This window comes from Staurois parvus, unplaced genomic scaffold, assembly GCF_062004578.1.
Source record: "Staurois parvus isolate SC_StPar_1 unplaced genomic scaffold, SC_StPar_1.0 ptg001275l, whole genome shotgun sequence".
Lineage (NCBI taxonomy): Eukaryota > Metazoa > Chordata > Amphibia > Anura > Ranidae > Staurois > Staurois parvus.
Window position 1 is genome coordinate 36273 of NW_028319071.1, and position 17676 is coordinate 53948.

The 17676-nt window shown below is 41.8% G+C and overlaps 1 protein-coding gene across 1 annotated transcript in view; it reads left to right on the forward strand.

Moving 5' to 3' along the window:
- SLC39A6 (solute carrier family 39 member 6) overlaps positions 1–17676 on the forward strand; it is a 53666-nt gene that overhangs the window by 8640 nt on the left and 27350 nt on the right. Inside the window, exons 2-4 of the mRNA XM_089660795.1 lie at positions 194–389; positions 3900–4069; positions 16907–17095. Of these exons, the coding sequence (XP_089516921.1) occupies positions 194–389; positions 3900–4069; positions 16907–17095 (555 nt within the window). The remainder of the gene's footprint in view (positions 1–193; positions 390–3899; positions 4070–16906; positions 17096–17676) is intronic.

Genomic DNA, 17676 nt, shown 5'->3' on the forward strand with positions numbered 1-17676 from the left:
TGTATATATATATATATATATATATATATATATATATATATATATATATTACACATACATACACACAGTTTTTTTTTTTTAGTTTTCTTCACCTTTCTTTTATATGAATTAGAAATGGTATTCCAGTTCCCATATGATTACAGCTATGTAAATTCACTTTGAATTGAATGTAATTTGTCTTTTCTTCTTGTAGTGTTTAAATGCCTCACGTCTGCTGACATTGCATGGAATGGACATGCAGATGATGCTTGATGTAGATGAGTTTAGATACATCTGCCCAGCTATTATTAATCAAATCGACAGAAAGTCCTGCTTAATTAATGCTCCTGAGGAAGCTGCTGATGAAGCTATGGCTGAAAGTAGCCATGGTGTATATTCTGTGAAAGTAGGTAAGTAGCTGGAGAAAATGGTAAGAAAAAGGCCACTGTGATCAACTTGCTTCATTATCTTAAAGAAAACTCCAGGAATGTATACACTTTTACAAATGTGTTGGCTTTATAAGAGGATACATCCAAAAAGGGAAATGCCACCTCGTGGACTTATCCCTTTTAACTTTTCATTTTGAGCACTGTGGGGAGTTATTGCAACATTCCCATCACTCTGACAGTAGATGCAGTTGTGCTACACTGCAGCCTCTCTGCCTGCCCCTTGGCTGTCCATTCACAGCATACTTTGTATTTTGCAAATGAGTTTACAAAATACAAAGTGCTCCATGACTGGATAGAAAGAGAGAAGGGGCAGGCAGAGTGGCTGCAAATGACTCTGCAGCTGCAGGATTGGAAACCTGAAGACCCAGAAACATAACTGTACCTCTGGCACTCTGTAAAAGTGTACATTGTACACAAGAGGTAAGTCCATGAGGTGGCATACACCTCACTGGACTTAACCCCTTAAAAGCCAGCCCATGAATACTGTAAGTGCATATATTCCTGGCATTCCTCTTTAACATTTTAATCTGCAGCATCTTTTTTCTGTAATAAAAAGCACTGGTTTATAACCTCTTTCATTTAAAGTATAACTAAAGGTAATTTTTTTTTCAATCTGGTGGTGAGGGGTTGGGACAACTGTGAGGTTATCTCTGTTTGTGTTCCTGTTAGGGAGATTTAACATACTGCTCTGATCACCAAAGTCACCAGGAATAGAATTGAATGTAGATCCAAAATTGTGAGGTGTTACCAGAACAGGAATATAGGGGAAAACTTCAGATGTCTTCCTCACATTGGAAAGAGATCCTCTCACTTCCTGTTGAATCTATAGGACAGGAAATGCAAGGTAACTTCCCTAATGAAATATTGATGGCAAAAAAACTGACAGCAGTTGTATACCTTTCCTATTATCCAAAATGAAGAAAAAAAGTTTTGGCTTCAGATTTTTTTTTTTAAAGGCTAACTCCACCTTTTAGACCTTGTTACATGTGAACACCCGTATTTGGGATGTGGTTCCAAGCAGTCCCCTACAACCACAAAATGCGCCCCCCCCCCCCTTACAGCATGCTGGGGTTCTTCTCCCCACAGCAGCTGTCATATTAGAAATGATTGTGGCTGTTCATGGCTCCACCTACACAGCTTTATCATTCATTTATAGAGCTCTATGAGTAAACTAAGTCCCTTCTGCCACTGCAGCAGATGGTATTGTAGTTCTTAATGGAACACAGATGTGGCGATCACCTCACTCCTATTTCATTGAAACTTCTTCCAACTCTCTACTATAAAGTCTGCATGGACATAAAACTGGAGGAAGAATCTGCAGGAGCCTGACATTGCCATGATTTGCAGGCTTATTTTGCAGAAATAATAAATGCACATTTGTTGCTGAAAATATGGATGTATTTAATACTTTAATTTTTTTTTTATAAGGCGGACGTGGCCTTTAAACCTCCTGTCCTTACCTGTATAACGTTACCTTTTTTGAATTGCTGTCCTACTGCTCCATTCAGTGTTGGAGCTAACAGAAATACCAGTTGTTTTTTTTTGTTTTGTTTTTTTTTTTTTTCGGGTTCAAATGAGTATGTGACTTGCTCCAAGTGACAGTGCTTGGCCAATTGGTGTTGTCACATGGGGAAATCTGTAGTCTGTGAAAAATTAGGTACTCATAACTTAAAGGATAAGTTTACCTTTGGGAACGTGTTTTTAGAGGGGAACATGTAACATGTTCCCATAGCTGCAGCTGCCGGACGCCACCCCCCTTTAAGTTATGTGAAGTGCCGTAGTAGTTCTTTCAAGCTTCTTGTCTGGTCTGCAGGAGATCTGCATGGCATCATTGATCTACTGATCGCTGGTGCAATGCTTTCCAGGCTCCTATAGAGAAAAATAATAAATGCACATTTTTTTTTTTTAACTGCAAAAAAATGTGCATTTATTATTTTTGTCTAAAAGGTGAACTTCTCCTTTTTAAATGGTGCTTTCTGCAGTGGTATAAAGAAGATGCATAGGGTGTCTACTTTAAAGGGTAATCATTTATGCCTTGTGAAACTGAGGTCCCCGATTTGAATCCCCACGATCTGCTTGGTCTTTTCATGTTCTCCTGTGTGGGTTTCCTGCCAGCCTAATTTCTCCTGTCCAAATTGACCCATGTGCATGTATGCATATGAAACCTGAATGTACAATATGTATAGCACTGCATAAATGTTTGGCACTGTATAAATGTGTAATAAATATTTTGTAGAAAATAAAACCTAAATAAATGAAATTATTATTATTATTATTATTATACAGGATTTATATAGCGCCAACAGTTTGTGCAGCTCTTTACAAGACAGTACAATTACAATGCATTTCAGTACAGAAGGAATGTGAGGGCCCTGCTCATGGAGCTTACAATCTAAAGAAAGGGGGAGGTGATACAAAAGGTGATAACTGAGGGGGATGATCAGGTGGAGGTGATTCAAGTACAGTTCTTAGGTGGAGGTGGGGTAGGATTCCCTGAAGCAGCGAGTTTTCAAAGATCGCCTAAAGGCAGGCAGGGTGGGTGCTGACCGGACATGCTGTGGTAGGAAGTTCCAGAGGATGGGATAGGCTCTTGTGAAGTCCTGGAGGCGAGCATGGGAGGAGGCGATGAGGGAGCTAGAGTGGAAGATATCTTGGAAGGAGCAGAGTGGGCAATTTTGGGCGGTATCTGCGGATGAGGTTGGCTGTGTAGCTAGAGGTAGTGTTGTGGATGGCTTTGTAAGCTGTGGTTAGTATTTTTAATTTTATATGTTGGGTTAGTGGAAGCCAGTGAAGGGATTGGCAGAGAGGGGTAGCAGTCATGGCAAAGCACATGTTCACTTTAAGCTGTAGTAATTGGTGACTTTAATACTTAGTGTTACTAAACCCACAACAGTAAAATCCGTCTGTATATGCAGTCAGTCATGCTTGTTATACTCACTGTGGAACCTGAGGGGTTAATCCTCTGCATTGTGTAAAAAGGCTCTTTGATCCTGGCTTCTCTGGTCCTCCCCTTCTCCCATTGTCCCTGTCTCCTTTTCTGATAAGTCTTTGGAGTCACTCTGCACATGCTCAGTTTAGTGTGTATGTGCTAGAGTTTTTTTCTATTGGGAGAGTGCATGTGATCAGCACAGGGTCAATCAGCACTGTTTAAACAGAGGGTCAGGGGTTATGTAGCCTTATAGGGCAGTCATAGGACAATGAGAACTCTCCTTACAAGCTTTAACCAGTGCTCAGCTGGACATTGATAGAAGTCACAAGACTGCTCCAACTGCTAATGAGAAAAAGGTATTTTTGCAGTTTATATTTACTAAAACAATTGCATTTCCATGTTCTGTGTACTGTGGAAGACCAGATATAGTAAATGCAGGGTCCTAGGTTTAGTAACACTTTAAATGTGTGATTTTTGTTTCACAATTCGTGCATCTTTAAGCCTGGTAATCTATTTCTTCTTTTTTTTTTTTTTTCCCACAGCATGGGTCGGTGGCTTTATATCAATTACTGTTATAAGTGTGTTGTCATTGCTGGGAATCATACTGGTTCCTCTGATGAATAAAGTGTTCTTCAAATTTTTGCTCAGTTTCCTGGTGGCGTTGGCAGTTGGCACTTTAAGTGGGGATGCATTTTTACATCTACTTCCTCATGTAAGTAGTTAAACCATTGTTAAATCTCATTTTGTGTGTGAAATGACTATATGTTAACTGCAAGTGGTGTACAGGCTTTAGGGTTTTTTTTAGGGTTTTTTCACACTACCATTACAAGAACACTCTCTGGGTGGAGATTTGCTCTTTTATTTATTTATTTTTTGTTCTAATTCTTCAGAGTGACATTTCATTAATTCCTATGTACGACAGCTCAGCTGCAGTGCATAGAAATACAAGGACAAACAGTGAGCTCCAATGTGAAAAAATGCACACACAACACAGACTTTCTAGTGCAGAAAACACTGGTCTCCAAATAAATGTGAACAATCTCTTAATGTTTTGCAATTAATAATACATTGTTCACTAGCTGCCCAAGATAAAGCTACAGAGCTCATTATAGCTTTCCAGGCCCCTGCTAGGAATTGAGCTTGTGATCTCAGTGCAGCAAGGCATTTGACGCTGACATTTGTCTTTAGCAGTAGAGGTTTTGGCAATCATTTTAAGATTGGAAAAACAAAATGAACAGTAGCTATTAGTTACAAATGATGATCAGGGTCGGACTGACCATTTGGAAACTCAGGCACTGCCCGGGGTCAGTAGGGGGCCCCATGAGATGCCCCTGGTACCTTTTTTTTGTTTTGTTTTGGGTTTTTTTTTCGTAGGCTTTTTGAGTTTGGGCAAGGACAGAGGGGCCCCATGATCCCCTATTGCCCGGGGGCCCCATGAGTTGTCAGTCCGCCCCTGATGATGCAGCTATTTTTAACCATGATTAAAGGATAAGTTCACCTTTTGGACAAAAATAATAATGTGCATTTTTTTATTATTTTTGTCCAAAGGAGCCTGTAAAGCATTGCACCAGCGATCAGTAGTTCGCTGATGCCATGCAGGTCTCCTGCAGACCTGTCAGACTATCTCCTAGCCGTATGGGATGTACGGCCAAGCAAATATTCTGACAGGAAGCTTGAATGCACTACCTCGGCTCTCCACAGCGCTGTGGCAGTTCATTGAAAACTACAAGCCGACAGCTTCTAAGGCTGTTGGCACTTGCAGTTCATTAATTCACAGAAGTCCGTGAATGAATGATGCCGCCATGTAGGCAGAGCCGCGCACAGCCACGCTGTTTTCAAATTTGACAGTATTTTTCACTTTCAATACATTTCTATTGAAACCTGTAAGGTGCAGAACATGGTGTAAATAAAACTTTTTGAACTGGCCTAGAAGATGTTAGACAGCAGGAACTTGGCTGCCAAGAATGTAAAAAACCTCCAACAGTATAAATAGCTCATTAATAAACAACATTCAGCTTTTACAGGTGGAGGCCACTGACATTTTTTTTTCCCTACTCATCTTTTCCAATTGTTTTTCACTAGTTTTGCATTTGGCTAGGATCAGTGCCACTACTGGTAGCATGAGGCAATACCTGGACCCTATAGAGGTTGCACAGGCAGTCCAACTCCTCCAGGATGGCTCCTCAATACATGCCATTGCCAGAAGGTTTGCTGTGTCTCCCAGCACAGTCTCAAGAGGTATGGAGGAGATTCTAGGAGACAAGCAGTTACTCTAGGAGAGCTGGACAGGACCGTAGAAGGTCCTTAACCCATCAGCAGGATCAGTGCAAAGAGTAACGGGATGAGCACTGCCAGAGCCCTACACAATTACCTCCAGCAGGCCACTGGTGTGAATGTCTCTGACCAAACAGTCAGAAACAGACTTCAGGAGGGTGGCCTGAGGGTCTTCTAGGGGGCCCTGTGCTCACTGCCCGGCACCATAGAGCTCGATTGGCATTTGCCATTGAACACCAGAAATGGCAGGTCAGCCACTGGCGCCCTGTGCTTTTCAGATGAGAGAAGGTACACCCTGAGCACATGTGACAGATGTGAAAGGGTCTGGAGAAGCCGTAGAATGTTATGCTGCCTGTAACCTCTTTCAGCATCACTGTTTTGGTGATGGTCTGGGAGGCATATCCATGGAAGAATGCACAGACCTCTACTGGCTAGACAGTGGCACCCTGACTGCCATTGGGTATCGGGATGAAATCCTTGGACCCTTTGTCAGACCCTACACTGGTGCAGTGGGTCCTGGGTTCCTCCTGGTGCACAACAAAGCCCGGCCTCGTGGTGAGAGTATGCAGGCGGTTCCTGGAGGATGAAGGAACTGATACCATTGAATAGGCCCCACGCTCGCCTGACCTAAATACAATAGAACACCTCTGGGATATCACATTTCGGTCCTTCCGATGCTGCCAGGTTGCACCTCAGACTGTCCAGGAGCTCAGTGATGCCCTGGTCCAGAGTTGTTTTTTTTTTTTTTCCCTTCGACTATTTTGCAGATAATAAAAAAAAACGGTGATTAAGTAGCACCAAAATAAAGCTCCATCTCTGCGAAAAAAAAATTATAAAAGTTTTTTGTTGAGGTACAGTGTAGCATGACTAAGTAATTGTCAAAGTGCGAGAGTACCGAAAGCTGAAAATTGGTCTGGGCAGGAAGGGGGTAAAAGTGGCTTGTATTGAAGTGGTTAATATGCAATGTCTGAATAGGCTTGTAAAGTCACTTTAATTGTTGTGGATCATTGTCAAAGATTACTGTCCCATAGTACAGTCACTCTCTTGTGTACTTCCTGGGCTGTTATGCAATTCGGTTTCTTGATCATGTGTTTAGTGTTTGGTTTCTGCTTGTTTCTATGTGGCTAAGCTTTTTTTTGGCATCTTGTAAAATGTATTGGGCAATGTCTCCATTCAGTTGTGGTGGTTTTTTTTTTTTTTTTTTTTTTTTAAACTATCACCATTTTTATTTATTTTTTTTGAGTAACATTTTGGTATTGCTATGGGAAATGGGGAGATTTTATGGGTACCGACCAAAACAAAAAAAAGTTAGGCCCTTTGCAGACTCCACTTTGATCAGTATGGGATCTGGACACTGATCAGAGCAGGCAGATGAGAGTACTTTGTCCACTCAGTTTATGGAGAGCGAACACGCATAGAGTCTGTTCTGCTCTATGGACAGTTGGATGTGAATGGACTCCGCTGTCTGTGTGCACTTGACTGCCCTTCAATCCACCTAGGTGGGGGGGGGCTGATTCCCCCCCCCCCTTCCGTGTGTGTGTGTGTGTGCGTGTGTGTGTGTGTGTGTGTGTATTTATTTTTATTTTTTTTTATTTTTGACACTCTCTCTTTTTGCAGGTTAAATTTGAGGTTGGTGTGTGTACACCTGCTGGTCACCTGGGTGAATGGAGGGTCCGATCAGGTCCGCCTAAAAAACTGATAGGTGGACCGTTCGTGTGAAAGGGACATTATTGGGGATGTGCTACAATGGTAGGACGACAAGTTTCTTCAGGAGGGATGCGCTGTGATGGAGGGGTGGGGGATGAGGTGGATGGAAACTGATGCACTGAGATGAATGGCATGCGTTTGAGTAAAGATGTGCCTTGATAAAGGAGGTGAGCTGGTCAGGAAGGGTTACACTGCAATGAGGTTTGCTAGAGAGGGATGAGCTGTGTTGGGAATGTGAGTTGGATGGAGATGGATGTGCTGTGATGAGGAGCAGTATCTGAAAGGGTTGAGAAAATTTAATTTCATACAATGCCATGAAATACTATTTGCATTCCTTCTAAATTTCCTCTGATTGACAAACTCAGGACAGGGAGGATTCTAATGCTTTAGAGACATCATATGTATCTCTTGAATTAAAATCCTATTACCTGCTTGTATGCCCTGAGCTATGTGCACAGCTCAGTGTACATATTTCAGCAATGCCAAAATGAATGACCTGCGCATGCACAGGAGTGACATCATCTCAGTCGGGTCAATGAAATTGGCCAAAGATCAGTACCCGGAAGCCTATTCAGCCGATGATGATAGCGGTCGGTGGGGAGCTCTAAGAGACCACAGCACTGGATAGAAGGGGAGTATAGTTCCGCTTTAGGGTGGATTCATACCATGTCTGTTGCATGTAGTTTACATTGAAGCACATTAAATGCACTTTAAAGGGTAAACACAACATTTCATATTCCTGATATGGGCCTGCTATACCATATACTTGTTTTAGTGCTGGTTCACACCATAGAAACACAGTTTAGATTAATTTCTATATGCACATTTTTTACGCATTCCGGTGTGTTTTTGATTCCTTCTGGTTCTTCTTTTACCCTCCCTTTTTTTTCAACTTAAATAAGGACATGTGCGTTCTGATTCGTTTTAATGCGTTCCAGTACAGTTTGGTGCAGAAAAAATGCAGCTTGTTCTACCTTTTCTCAAAACCATCTTCCAGGACAGCCCTTGAGATGTAGATCTCCTCCCTCTGGGACAGGAAACACATAAGCCCAGAACTTTAAAAGGTGTACCTCCAAGGCCTCCCTCTTCAGTATTCGTGTTTCCTCCGGAAAGGTTAGGATGCACATCTAAGAACCTGTGTGGAAGCCCTTGGCACAAGGGCAGTGCTGATAGCTCCTGATTTAGAAAGTTACCTCCTCCTCGCCTTGCACAATCACTCCATTAGAGAATAGGAGTGGGGCTGCGCTCTTGTTGCCTTCAAATCCTCAGGGGAGAGAAGCCCACTGATTTGGTGTCCAGCTGACACAGCTGAAGAATCCTGGCCAGCTCGGCGTCCTCCACTGGGCGGAAAGGTGAAGTTAATTGTGACTTAAGGTAGGTGGAGTAGGCTGCTCTCCAAGCTGGTTTCCTGGAAATTCCGGCTGGAATTACATAATCAGTGGGCGCCGGGGACTCGTGGTTCCGGTCTCCACGGTGGTGCAGGCAGCAGTGTTCTCGGGCGGTCGGTGCTGTGTGATGGAAGACCTAGCAGAGGCTATGGCCATCTCACTACAGGAATGGAATGGAAATTGCTGCCCCTCCCCCCCAGCAGGCAGACCCTGGTGGTTCCTTGGGCACCGGCTCCTCTCAGATAGACTTGGGGACGATTTGTTTTCCCTCTTGCTGATCCTGGGGGTGGTTTTCCCAGTCTCTGAGGGCTTTTTGTGAGTCTCAGGTGGTGGTGGGGCACGCTTCTTATTTTCTTCCCCCAGCACAGGGTTGTCTGGAGTGTAGGAGTCTGAGCTTATTAGACTCTATATTATGTTTTGCTTGTAGGTTAAAGCCCAAGACAAGAGACAGAATCGGACTTCCAAAAGGAAGTGTGTACAGTAGTTTGTGTGGCAAAGTTAGGTACAACATGGGAGAAGCCCTTTTGCCGCAGTTGTGTGGATAGCCTAGTTAAGGATGAGTCATCTACGGCCTGTCATATAGTCCTCCTTTTATTAAGGATGATGTGGCGACTACAATTCAGTCGTTTAAATCCCTGCTAGACAAAATGCAGATGCCTCTGGTGCTCTTGACGCAGTCTGTGGGTACAACTCCAGCAGCATAGTCATTCAGCTGGGGGGAGTAAGATCCGGAAGAGGATCCCAGATCCCATGCTTCCTCACAGGCAGGGTCAGACTCTTAGGGAGAGGATAGAGAAGGTTACTCCTCCAGGGGTTCTAGGTACAAATTGACCCTTGATGTAGATGACCTCCTTAAAGCTCTTTTGAAGCCTTAGAAATTGAGGAGGAGGATGTTCATTAATCTAAGCACTACCTCATGTACACAGGTCTACATGCAAAGAAGGCTGGGGTTTTCCATTTCATAGTTCTCTGGTTGATACTATCTTGGAATTCTACCTCCATCAGCTTAAAACCAGCTTTGTCAGCCACCTGTGTCACCAGAAATCTTGAGTGCTGGCTTACTCAGTTAGACGCATCCCTTGGCAGGGACCTCCAGGCAACAGATTTTGAATTATTTTCCTTTGCTGTTCAGAGCAGTAGGTTTCCTTGCAGATGCTTCTGCCATATCGGTCAAACTAGCCTCAAGATCTATTGCCTTAGTAAATTCGGCAAGAAGGGCATTGTGGTTGAAAACCTAGTTGGGTGATTCAGCATCCAAGCTGCGCCTCTGTGCCTTACCTTTTTCAGAAGATAACTTTTTTGGTTCAGGCCTCCAAGAGGCCTTGGAACGTACGGTGGATAAGAAGGCTTTTCCTGAGGGTAAAAAAGTCTTGCCCCACAAGGTTTTTTTCGTGGCTAGAAAATGCAGAGTCAGCAAGACAAAGATGTCTACCCTAAAACATTGGACAGGACAGAAAAGTAAGGGAAAGGGGGATCCTATTCAATCCTCGGGGCCTCAACAAGTCTCCATGACTCGAACGGCCCAGTGGGATGAAGACTGAGGACCTTTCTTCCTCAGTGGGCTTCAATTTCCATACATTTTAGACTTAGAAAAGGGGTACAGGTTGGAGTTCCACTCCAGTCCCCCCTCCAGGTATCTAGTTACCAACCTTCCCAGGGATCGGGAGAAGGCACAGATTCTGTGTGGCCTAATGGGAGACCTTGTGGATCAACAATTCCTTACTCGGGTTACCCAGAAGGAGCAGGAGATGGGATTTTATTCACGTGTTCATAGTGAAAAAACAGTCAGGCAAATTTTGCCTGATCTTAAACTTGTGCCCTCTCAATTGGTCTATAAGGAACAAGCACTTCAGGATGGAATCAATCTTCTCTGTAAGGAACATCCTTTATCCAGATTGTTTCATGGCCACGCTAGACCTACGGGACGAATATCTTCACATCCCCATACACCATGCGTTTTAGAAATACTGAAAGATAGCAGTAAAAATCATGTCGGAGATCCACCACTTCTAGTGTCGGGCTCCACCTTTCAGTCTAGCGTCAGCACCAAGAATTTTTACTAAAGTGCTAGCAGAGGCTTTGACCCCCTCTAAGAATGAAATCTATTACAGTTTTTCCCTATTTGGACAATTTGCTCTTCTTGGCCAGTTCTTATCAAAAGCTGATAGAGCTGTAGAGCTCTGGTCCTCCAGAATCTGGGGTGGCTTAGCAACAGAGACAAGTTGTACTTGACTCCCGCCCAGAAGGCCTATATGGGATACAAGATTTCCTCGGTGGAGAGGAAGATCTTCTTTCCGCAGGAAACATTTTTCAAAATGGACCAGGCGCTGGTAGGGCTAGGTTCTGGGCTTACGTGTTTCTTGTCCTGTAGAGAGGAACTACATGTCTCAAGGGCTGCCCTGGAAGACTTTATAGAGAATTAGTTACCTGTAAGTCTAACTCTGTTTTTTTTTTTTTTATCTGGAACTGACTGCAGGGGTGTGAACTATGCCATTGGGAACCATGTAACCTATCAATGTGTTTTTGGTGCAGAAAAAAAACGCACTGGACTGCATGTGGTGTAAACAGGGTCTTAGTCTTGGTTCACACCTATGTAGTTCGCTTTTGATTAGTTTTTATGTTTTTAGCATGCTTTGTGCTTTGATTTTTCTCAAGCGTTTTTTGCCATGTTTTTACCGTGTTTTGCATTTTTTTGGTTTCTGGTTTGTTTTTTTGTTAAAGTGGAAAAATTTTTGTTGCTGGGTAGGAAAAAAAAGCAAAACGCGGTAAAACGCACTACATGTGTTTCAGCAGCTTCTTCATTGAACTCTCTTGTAGCAAAAATGCTGCTTTTTGCAATTAAAAAAAAAAGTCCCTGACCCTTTCTCAAAAAACATATATGTGAACGTGTCCCATACGAAACCATGTTCAATGGACTGTAGTGCAATTCTGCAAAAAAGCACTAAAATTGCGTTGGCGTGAACCAGGCCTTAAACTTTTTGTTACATTTCTTCAGTTGCTTCCTAGTTTCCATGCCTAGGAAAATAATGTAATACATCCCAGGAGCTTACAAGGGAGGAGGGTTTTTTTTTTTTTTTTTTTTTTGCTAGGCACACCCACCTGCCTGCAGGCCTGAGCTAAGGGCAGATGGATTACAGGAAGTAATTGCTACATTAATTATCTTCCCTTACTGAAGATTACCACAGCCAGAAATGCGGGGGGGGGGGTGGTCAGTGTTATTTCTTAGCAAAATAAAGGATAGAGACATGGATGGAGGGGTGAGCTTTGAACATTAAAAACAAATTAAACCATGTTTTTTGTTTTTGGTGTTCAGATGCAGAACAATCTGCTTGTCCTAATAAAAAAACATAAATTGTAACCAAAACTGTATTTAAATCTGCTTTAAGTAATGTCTGGGGCTTTTAAAAACAAAACGGGCTTTATATATGTAAAGCGCTGCGTAAATTGACGGCGCTATATAAGTATATTAAGTATATGTTTATCTCCTCCCCCCACCCCCCCGTCTCCAGCACCACACCCAGGGACTAGCAGAGAATAGAGAGACCTTGCAGTGTAATGAGCACTGATTGGCTGCTCGTCAGGAAAGGGGAGTGTCTGGCTTATCTTATATCCTTTTTGTTGCCAGAGCTGTTTTTTCGTTATTTGCACATGTTTAAAAAATCATTTTAGGCCTGTAGATGACACAAACCCCCCAAACATGATATATTTTCTGAAATCAGAGATCCTACAGAATAAAATAGCAGTAGTTCTAATTTTTTATGTCACATGATCGTATCAAAAAGGTTTTAGTAAAAAATACACTTAAGTTAATTTTAGGGCACAAAAAGCAATACATTACCCAATTTTTTTGTAAAATTTAAAAGGCTAGGTTGCAGTGAGTAAATAGATATCCAACTTGTCAAACCGTAAAATTTCCTTTCAAATTTGATTACGATGCATTTCTGTTTCTACAAGCTGCATGTAATAGGTGTGAAGTCAAACTATTGGTTTTGCTTATTTATTTTGCGCTAAAATACAGAAACTGAAGCACTGGAAAAAACGCTAACTGGTTTTACAGGATTCCTTGTAAGATCATATGAGCAGCACTGTAAAATATTCACATTAGGTATTTGAAATGTTATTCTGCGAAAATTGCAGGAAAACATTGTCAGTCAATGCTCTTTGAGGGCAGTTCCACAAGTCGTGCTCAACAAAAATGTCAGCTAAACCATGTTCGGTTTCTGAAAGGTATGTAGTTCTTTTGTGCTCTGTAATGGTTTGAGTTTTATGGTTTTAGATTTCTCAAATTTACAAAAGGCAAGATATTATAAAAAATAAAATATTAAACTGATTAGTGATCAATTACGTGGTTTTTTTTTTTTGGTTTTTTTTCTTTCTTCAAATTCCTTTAACCACTTCCCCTCCAGAGGATTTGTGATATGGCACTGAGTTACTTTGACAATTGCGTGGTCATGCAACGCTGCACCCAAATGAAATTTTGTCCTTTTTTCCCACAAATGGAGCTTTCTTTCGGTGGTATTTGAGCACCTCTGGGTTTTTGTTTTGTTTTTATTTTCTGTGCTGTAAGCAAAAAAAGACTGACAATTTTTGAAAAAAAAACAAACCAATATTTGTGACTTTTTGCTATAACACATATCCAGTAAAATAAAATCTAATTTCGTCATAAATTTAGGGCAAAATGTATTCTGCTTACATGTCTTTGCTAAAAAACAAAAGTGTGTGTGTTGGATTTTTTTTTTTTTTTACTAGTAATGGCAGCGATCAGCGACTTATAACAGGACGGTGGTTGGCATTCTGACACTGGGGGGCGGAAGGGCGCTGACTAACTGCCACTGACCTCCCCAGTGACACTAATAGTGATTAGTGCTAATAAAAGGCACTGACGCTGTGCTAATGACACTGGGCAGGAAGGAGTTAACATCTGGGGGCGATCAAAGGGTTAACTGTGCGCTGTTTTACTATGTTGTCTGTGTGTGCTTTACTGTGTAAGCATCCTGCTTTGTATTGCTCTGCTATGCAGAGTAATACAAAGCAACGTGCTAGAGCTAACGGGAGAGATCTGTAGTGTGTGTGTGTGTGTGTGTATATGTGTGTGTGTGTGTGTGTGTGTGTGTGTATATATATATATATATATATATATATATATATATATATATGTATATATGTGTGTGTGTGTATATATATATATATATATATATATATATAATGTGTGTGTGTATATATATATATATAATGTGTGTGTATGTATGTATGTGTGATTTTGCGCAGCCCTGCCGCTCTGTAGCAGTAGTTCTGCTATAGGGCGGTCAGGAAGCAGTTAACCAAAAAGCAGGGAGGAAAACGTGCATTGGATATACGCTCTGTTGCCAAAAGTATTGGGACGCCTGCCTTTACACACACATGAACTTTAATGGCATCCCAATCTTAGTCCGTAGGGTTCAGTATTGAGTTGGCTCACCCTTTGCAGGCTGTCCACAAGGTTTAGGAGTGTCTATGGGAATGTTTGACCATTCTTCCAGAAGCGCATTTGTGGGGTCAGGCACTGATGTTGGACGAGAAGGCCTTGCTCTCTGTCTCTGCTCTAATTCATCCCAAAGGTAATTCATCCGAAAGGTGTTATATCGGGTTGAAATCAGGACTCTGGCTAGACAAGTTCCCCCACCCCAAACTCTTTATGGACCTTGCTTTGTGCACTGGTGCACAGTCATGTTGGAACAGGAAGGGGCCATCTCCAAAATGTTCCCACAAAGTTCGGAGAATGAAATTGTCCAAAATGTCTTGGTATGCTGACTCCTTAAGAGTTCCCTGCAGTGGAACTGAAAAACAACCCCACATCATAATACCCCCCCCCCAAACATTACACCTCAATACTGGTGTGTGTGTGTTATACACTGCTCTAAACAGCGGAACTCCAGGTAAACCGTTCAATATGCAACCAAAATGCGCACACACAAAAAAATTAAAGGAACACTTTGAAAACACATCAGATCTCAATGGGGAAAAATATCATGCTGGATATCTATGCTGATATGGAATGGGTATTGTGTTAGGAATGTAAGGATGCCCCGTTGTTTGAAGAAAATGATCAACGTACAGAGGACTGAATTCACAAACGCCCTGAAAATCAAAGTGAAAAAATTATGCAGGCTAGTACATTTTGCTGAAATTTCATTGCAGCAACTCAAAATTGGTAATCTGTGGTTTGTATGGCCCCTACGTGCTTGTATGCATACCTGATGTCGGGGCATGCTTCTAATGAAACCACTGATGGTGTCCTGGGGTATTTCCTCCCAGATCTGGACCAGGTCATTACTGAGCTCCTGGACAGTCTGAGGTGCAACCTGACAGCGTCGGATGGAGTGAAACATGGTATCCCAGAGGTGTTCTATTGGATTTATGTCAGGCAAGTGTGAGGGCCATTCAATGATATCAATTCCTTCATCCTCCAGGAACTGCCTGCATACTCTCACCACATGAGGCTGGGCATTGTCGCGCACCAGGAGGAACCCAGGACCCAATGCACCAGCGTAGAGTCTGACAATGGTTCCAAGGATTTCATCCCGATGCCTAATGGCAGTCAGGGTGCCATTGTCTAGCCTGTAGAAGTCTGTGTGTGCCTCAGTGGATATGTCTCCCCAGACCATCATTGACCCATCACCAAAACGGTCATGCTGAATGATGTTACAGGACCTAGCACGCCAGCACAGTCAGTTCCAGGTTTTGCGTGACGGAAAAAATGGTAGAATGTGCTGCATTATGCTCATGATGGGATCCATAGTGAATACAGCCAGAAAAGGCAGGTCATCAAAACACATTCTGATCTCTCTGCTTCTACTCTCTCTATTTCTCTCAAAATGTATGAAATAGGTAATGTTTTACTATTTTTCAGTGTATTCTGGGCACTTTGGAAGGTCTCCTGATGTTATATTTAAAAAACGCTTCTAAACACAATCGCACATAAACGCGCATAAAAGTGGTATGCAAATGCGGCTAAACAGACGTTTTTTAACGTATGTTTTCAAGCAGTCAGTTTCCATCGTTCAGAAGTGTTTTCCAAACGTCCCGTGTATATGGAGCCTTAAGAATTCATCAATAACCTCACTTGGATTTAAAAACATTTTAGATTTCAAATAAGTAAACTTCCCTTCCTTTGCTTGACTTTTGGAGTTCTAAAATATCTTTTGTTTCTGTTGAGTTTGAATTTAGAAATAATGTCCTTTTTTGGGGGGGTTTTAATGTCAACAAACTATTTTATTCACATACTGGATTTTTAACACTAGTTGAGGACCTTTTAAAGTGTATGTGAACACTCACCTCGTAAAACAACCTAATCAGTTTAAAAAATGAAATCAAAGGCACAACGTTTTGTGTATAGATATGAAAACATTATAAATATCTTATCTTCCCCCCCCCCCCTTTTTATTTTTGTAAGTGATCATATACTCTCTGTTCTCAGCTGCATAAGGAGCTTAAAGAGCTGGGGGAGGAGAAGCAGCACATTGGTCTTCCCAGTGAATAGTTGTGCAGGAAGAGGAGGGGGTGGTGTCAGCAGAAGTCTAATCATTGGAGGAGAGCAGGCTGAGTTCTGAGCACACCTAGAGAACTGGCCATGCTGTTCTCTCCTACCTAGTGTGGTCAGTTTTTCATAAAGCAGAGGGACTGGCAGGAACACCAGATATTTCACACAAAGGAAGCAATGCAAAGAACAGGTTACTTTTTCATACTAGTACATGGTACAGCAGGTATATATCGGGAATATGAAATGTTGGGTTTACATACTGTTTAACCTTTTTAGGATAGTATCTTATCTATCTGCATTTTTTTTATGTACTTTTTTTTTTTTTCCCTGAAAAGTCTAGTTGAGCATAAAAGTAAAATAAAATGTTCTAGTTTTAATTGATTTTAAAAACCTTTTTACGGAAAATGCACTCTTCTAGTCATATATTCTATGTTGTTAGAGGCTTGTTGACACTGAAGGGTTGAATGAGGACATCGTTCGGTCAGTTGCCACTGTGATAAAGTTCCCAACACAGCTTGCCAATATCAGCGAAGGATGTGTTTACCTATTACAAATATTCCGGATTTCCTGTTTGTCTGCGTAAACCTTAATTTATGGGTTGTCATGTGATCACTTTTGTAAACCCAGTGTATGAAGGTTTATTTATTTTTCTTCTTCCAAGTCTCATACAAAACATTTCCATAGCCATGGTGGAAGTGTGGATGAAAGTCATGCGGATGAAAAGGCTGAGGAAAGCGCTCATTTGGATGCTACCTTGAAGGGCCTAACGGCACTTGGGGGTCTCTATTTCATGTTTTTGGTGGAGCATTTGATTACCTTGATCAAGCAGTATAAAGACAAGAAACAAAAGGTATTGTGGCTTATCCTTAACAGATAATTTGGTAAATGTATTTGGAAAACCTAGTCTGCAGCTTTATATTTTTAATTATGTAGGATAAAATCTAATGTAGCCTGTCAATCATTTTGCTTTCAGAACTTGTATAATGTTTTGTTTTTTGTTTTTTTGTTTTTATAAGCCCCGGTTCACACGGTCACATCACATGTGATTTGCACAGGAATTGCACTGCATTCCTGTGCAAATCACATGAGAATCTGTGCGATGCAATTTGAGTCCACCATTTTGCATGGCTCAAATCGCACATCCGCATGAAAATGGTGCAGGCACTTTTTTTTTTTTTAAGCTGTACCAGGATTGGATCGCATGGGCATTCATACCCATATCGCACTGCATTCTTTGGGACATCGCTAACTTTTAATTGACACCCACAGCAGATCACATGAACACAGTGCGGTTGCTGTGCGATGCAGGAAACGCAGCGATTTTCTGTGTGTTTCCCACATTGCATCAGTGTGAACCAAGCCTAAAGCTGAACTCTAAGAATTCAGCCACTTTGTAAACCAGGATTACAAGGGGTAAGTCCAATGAGTTGT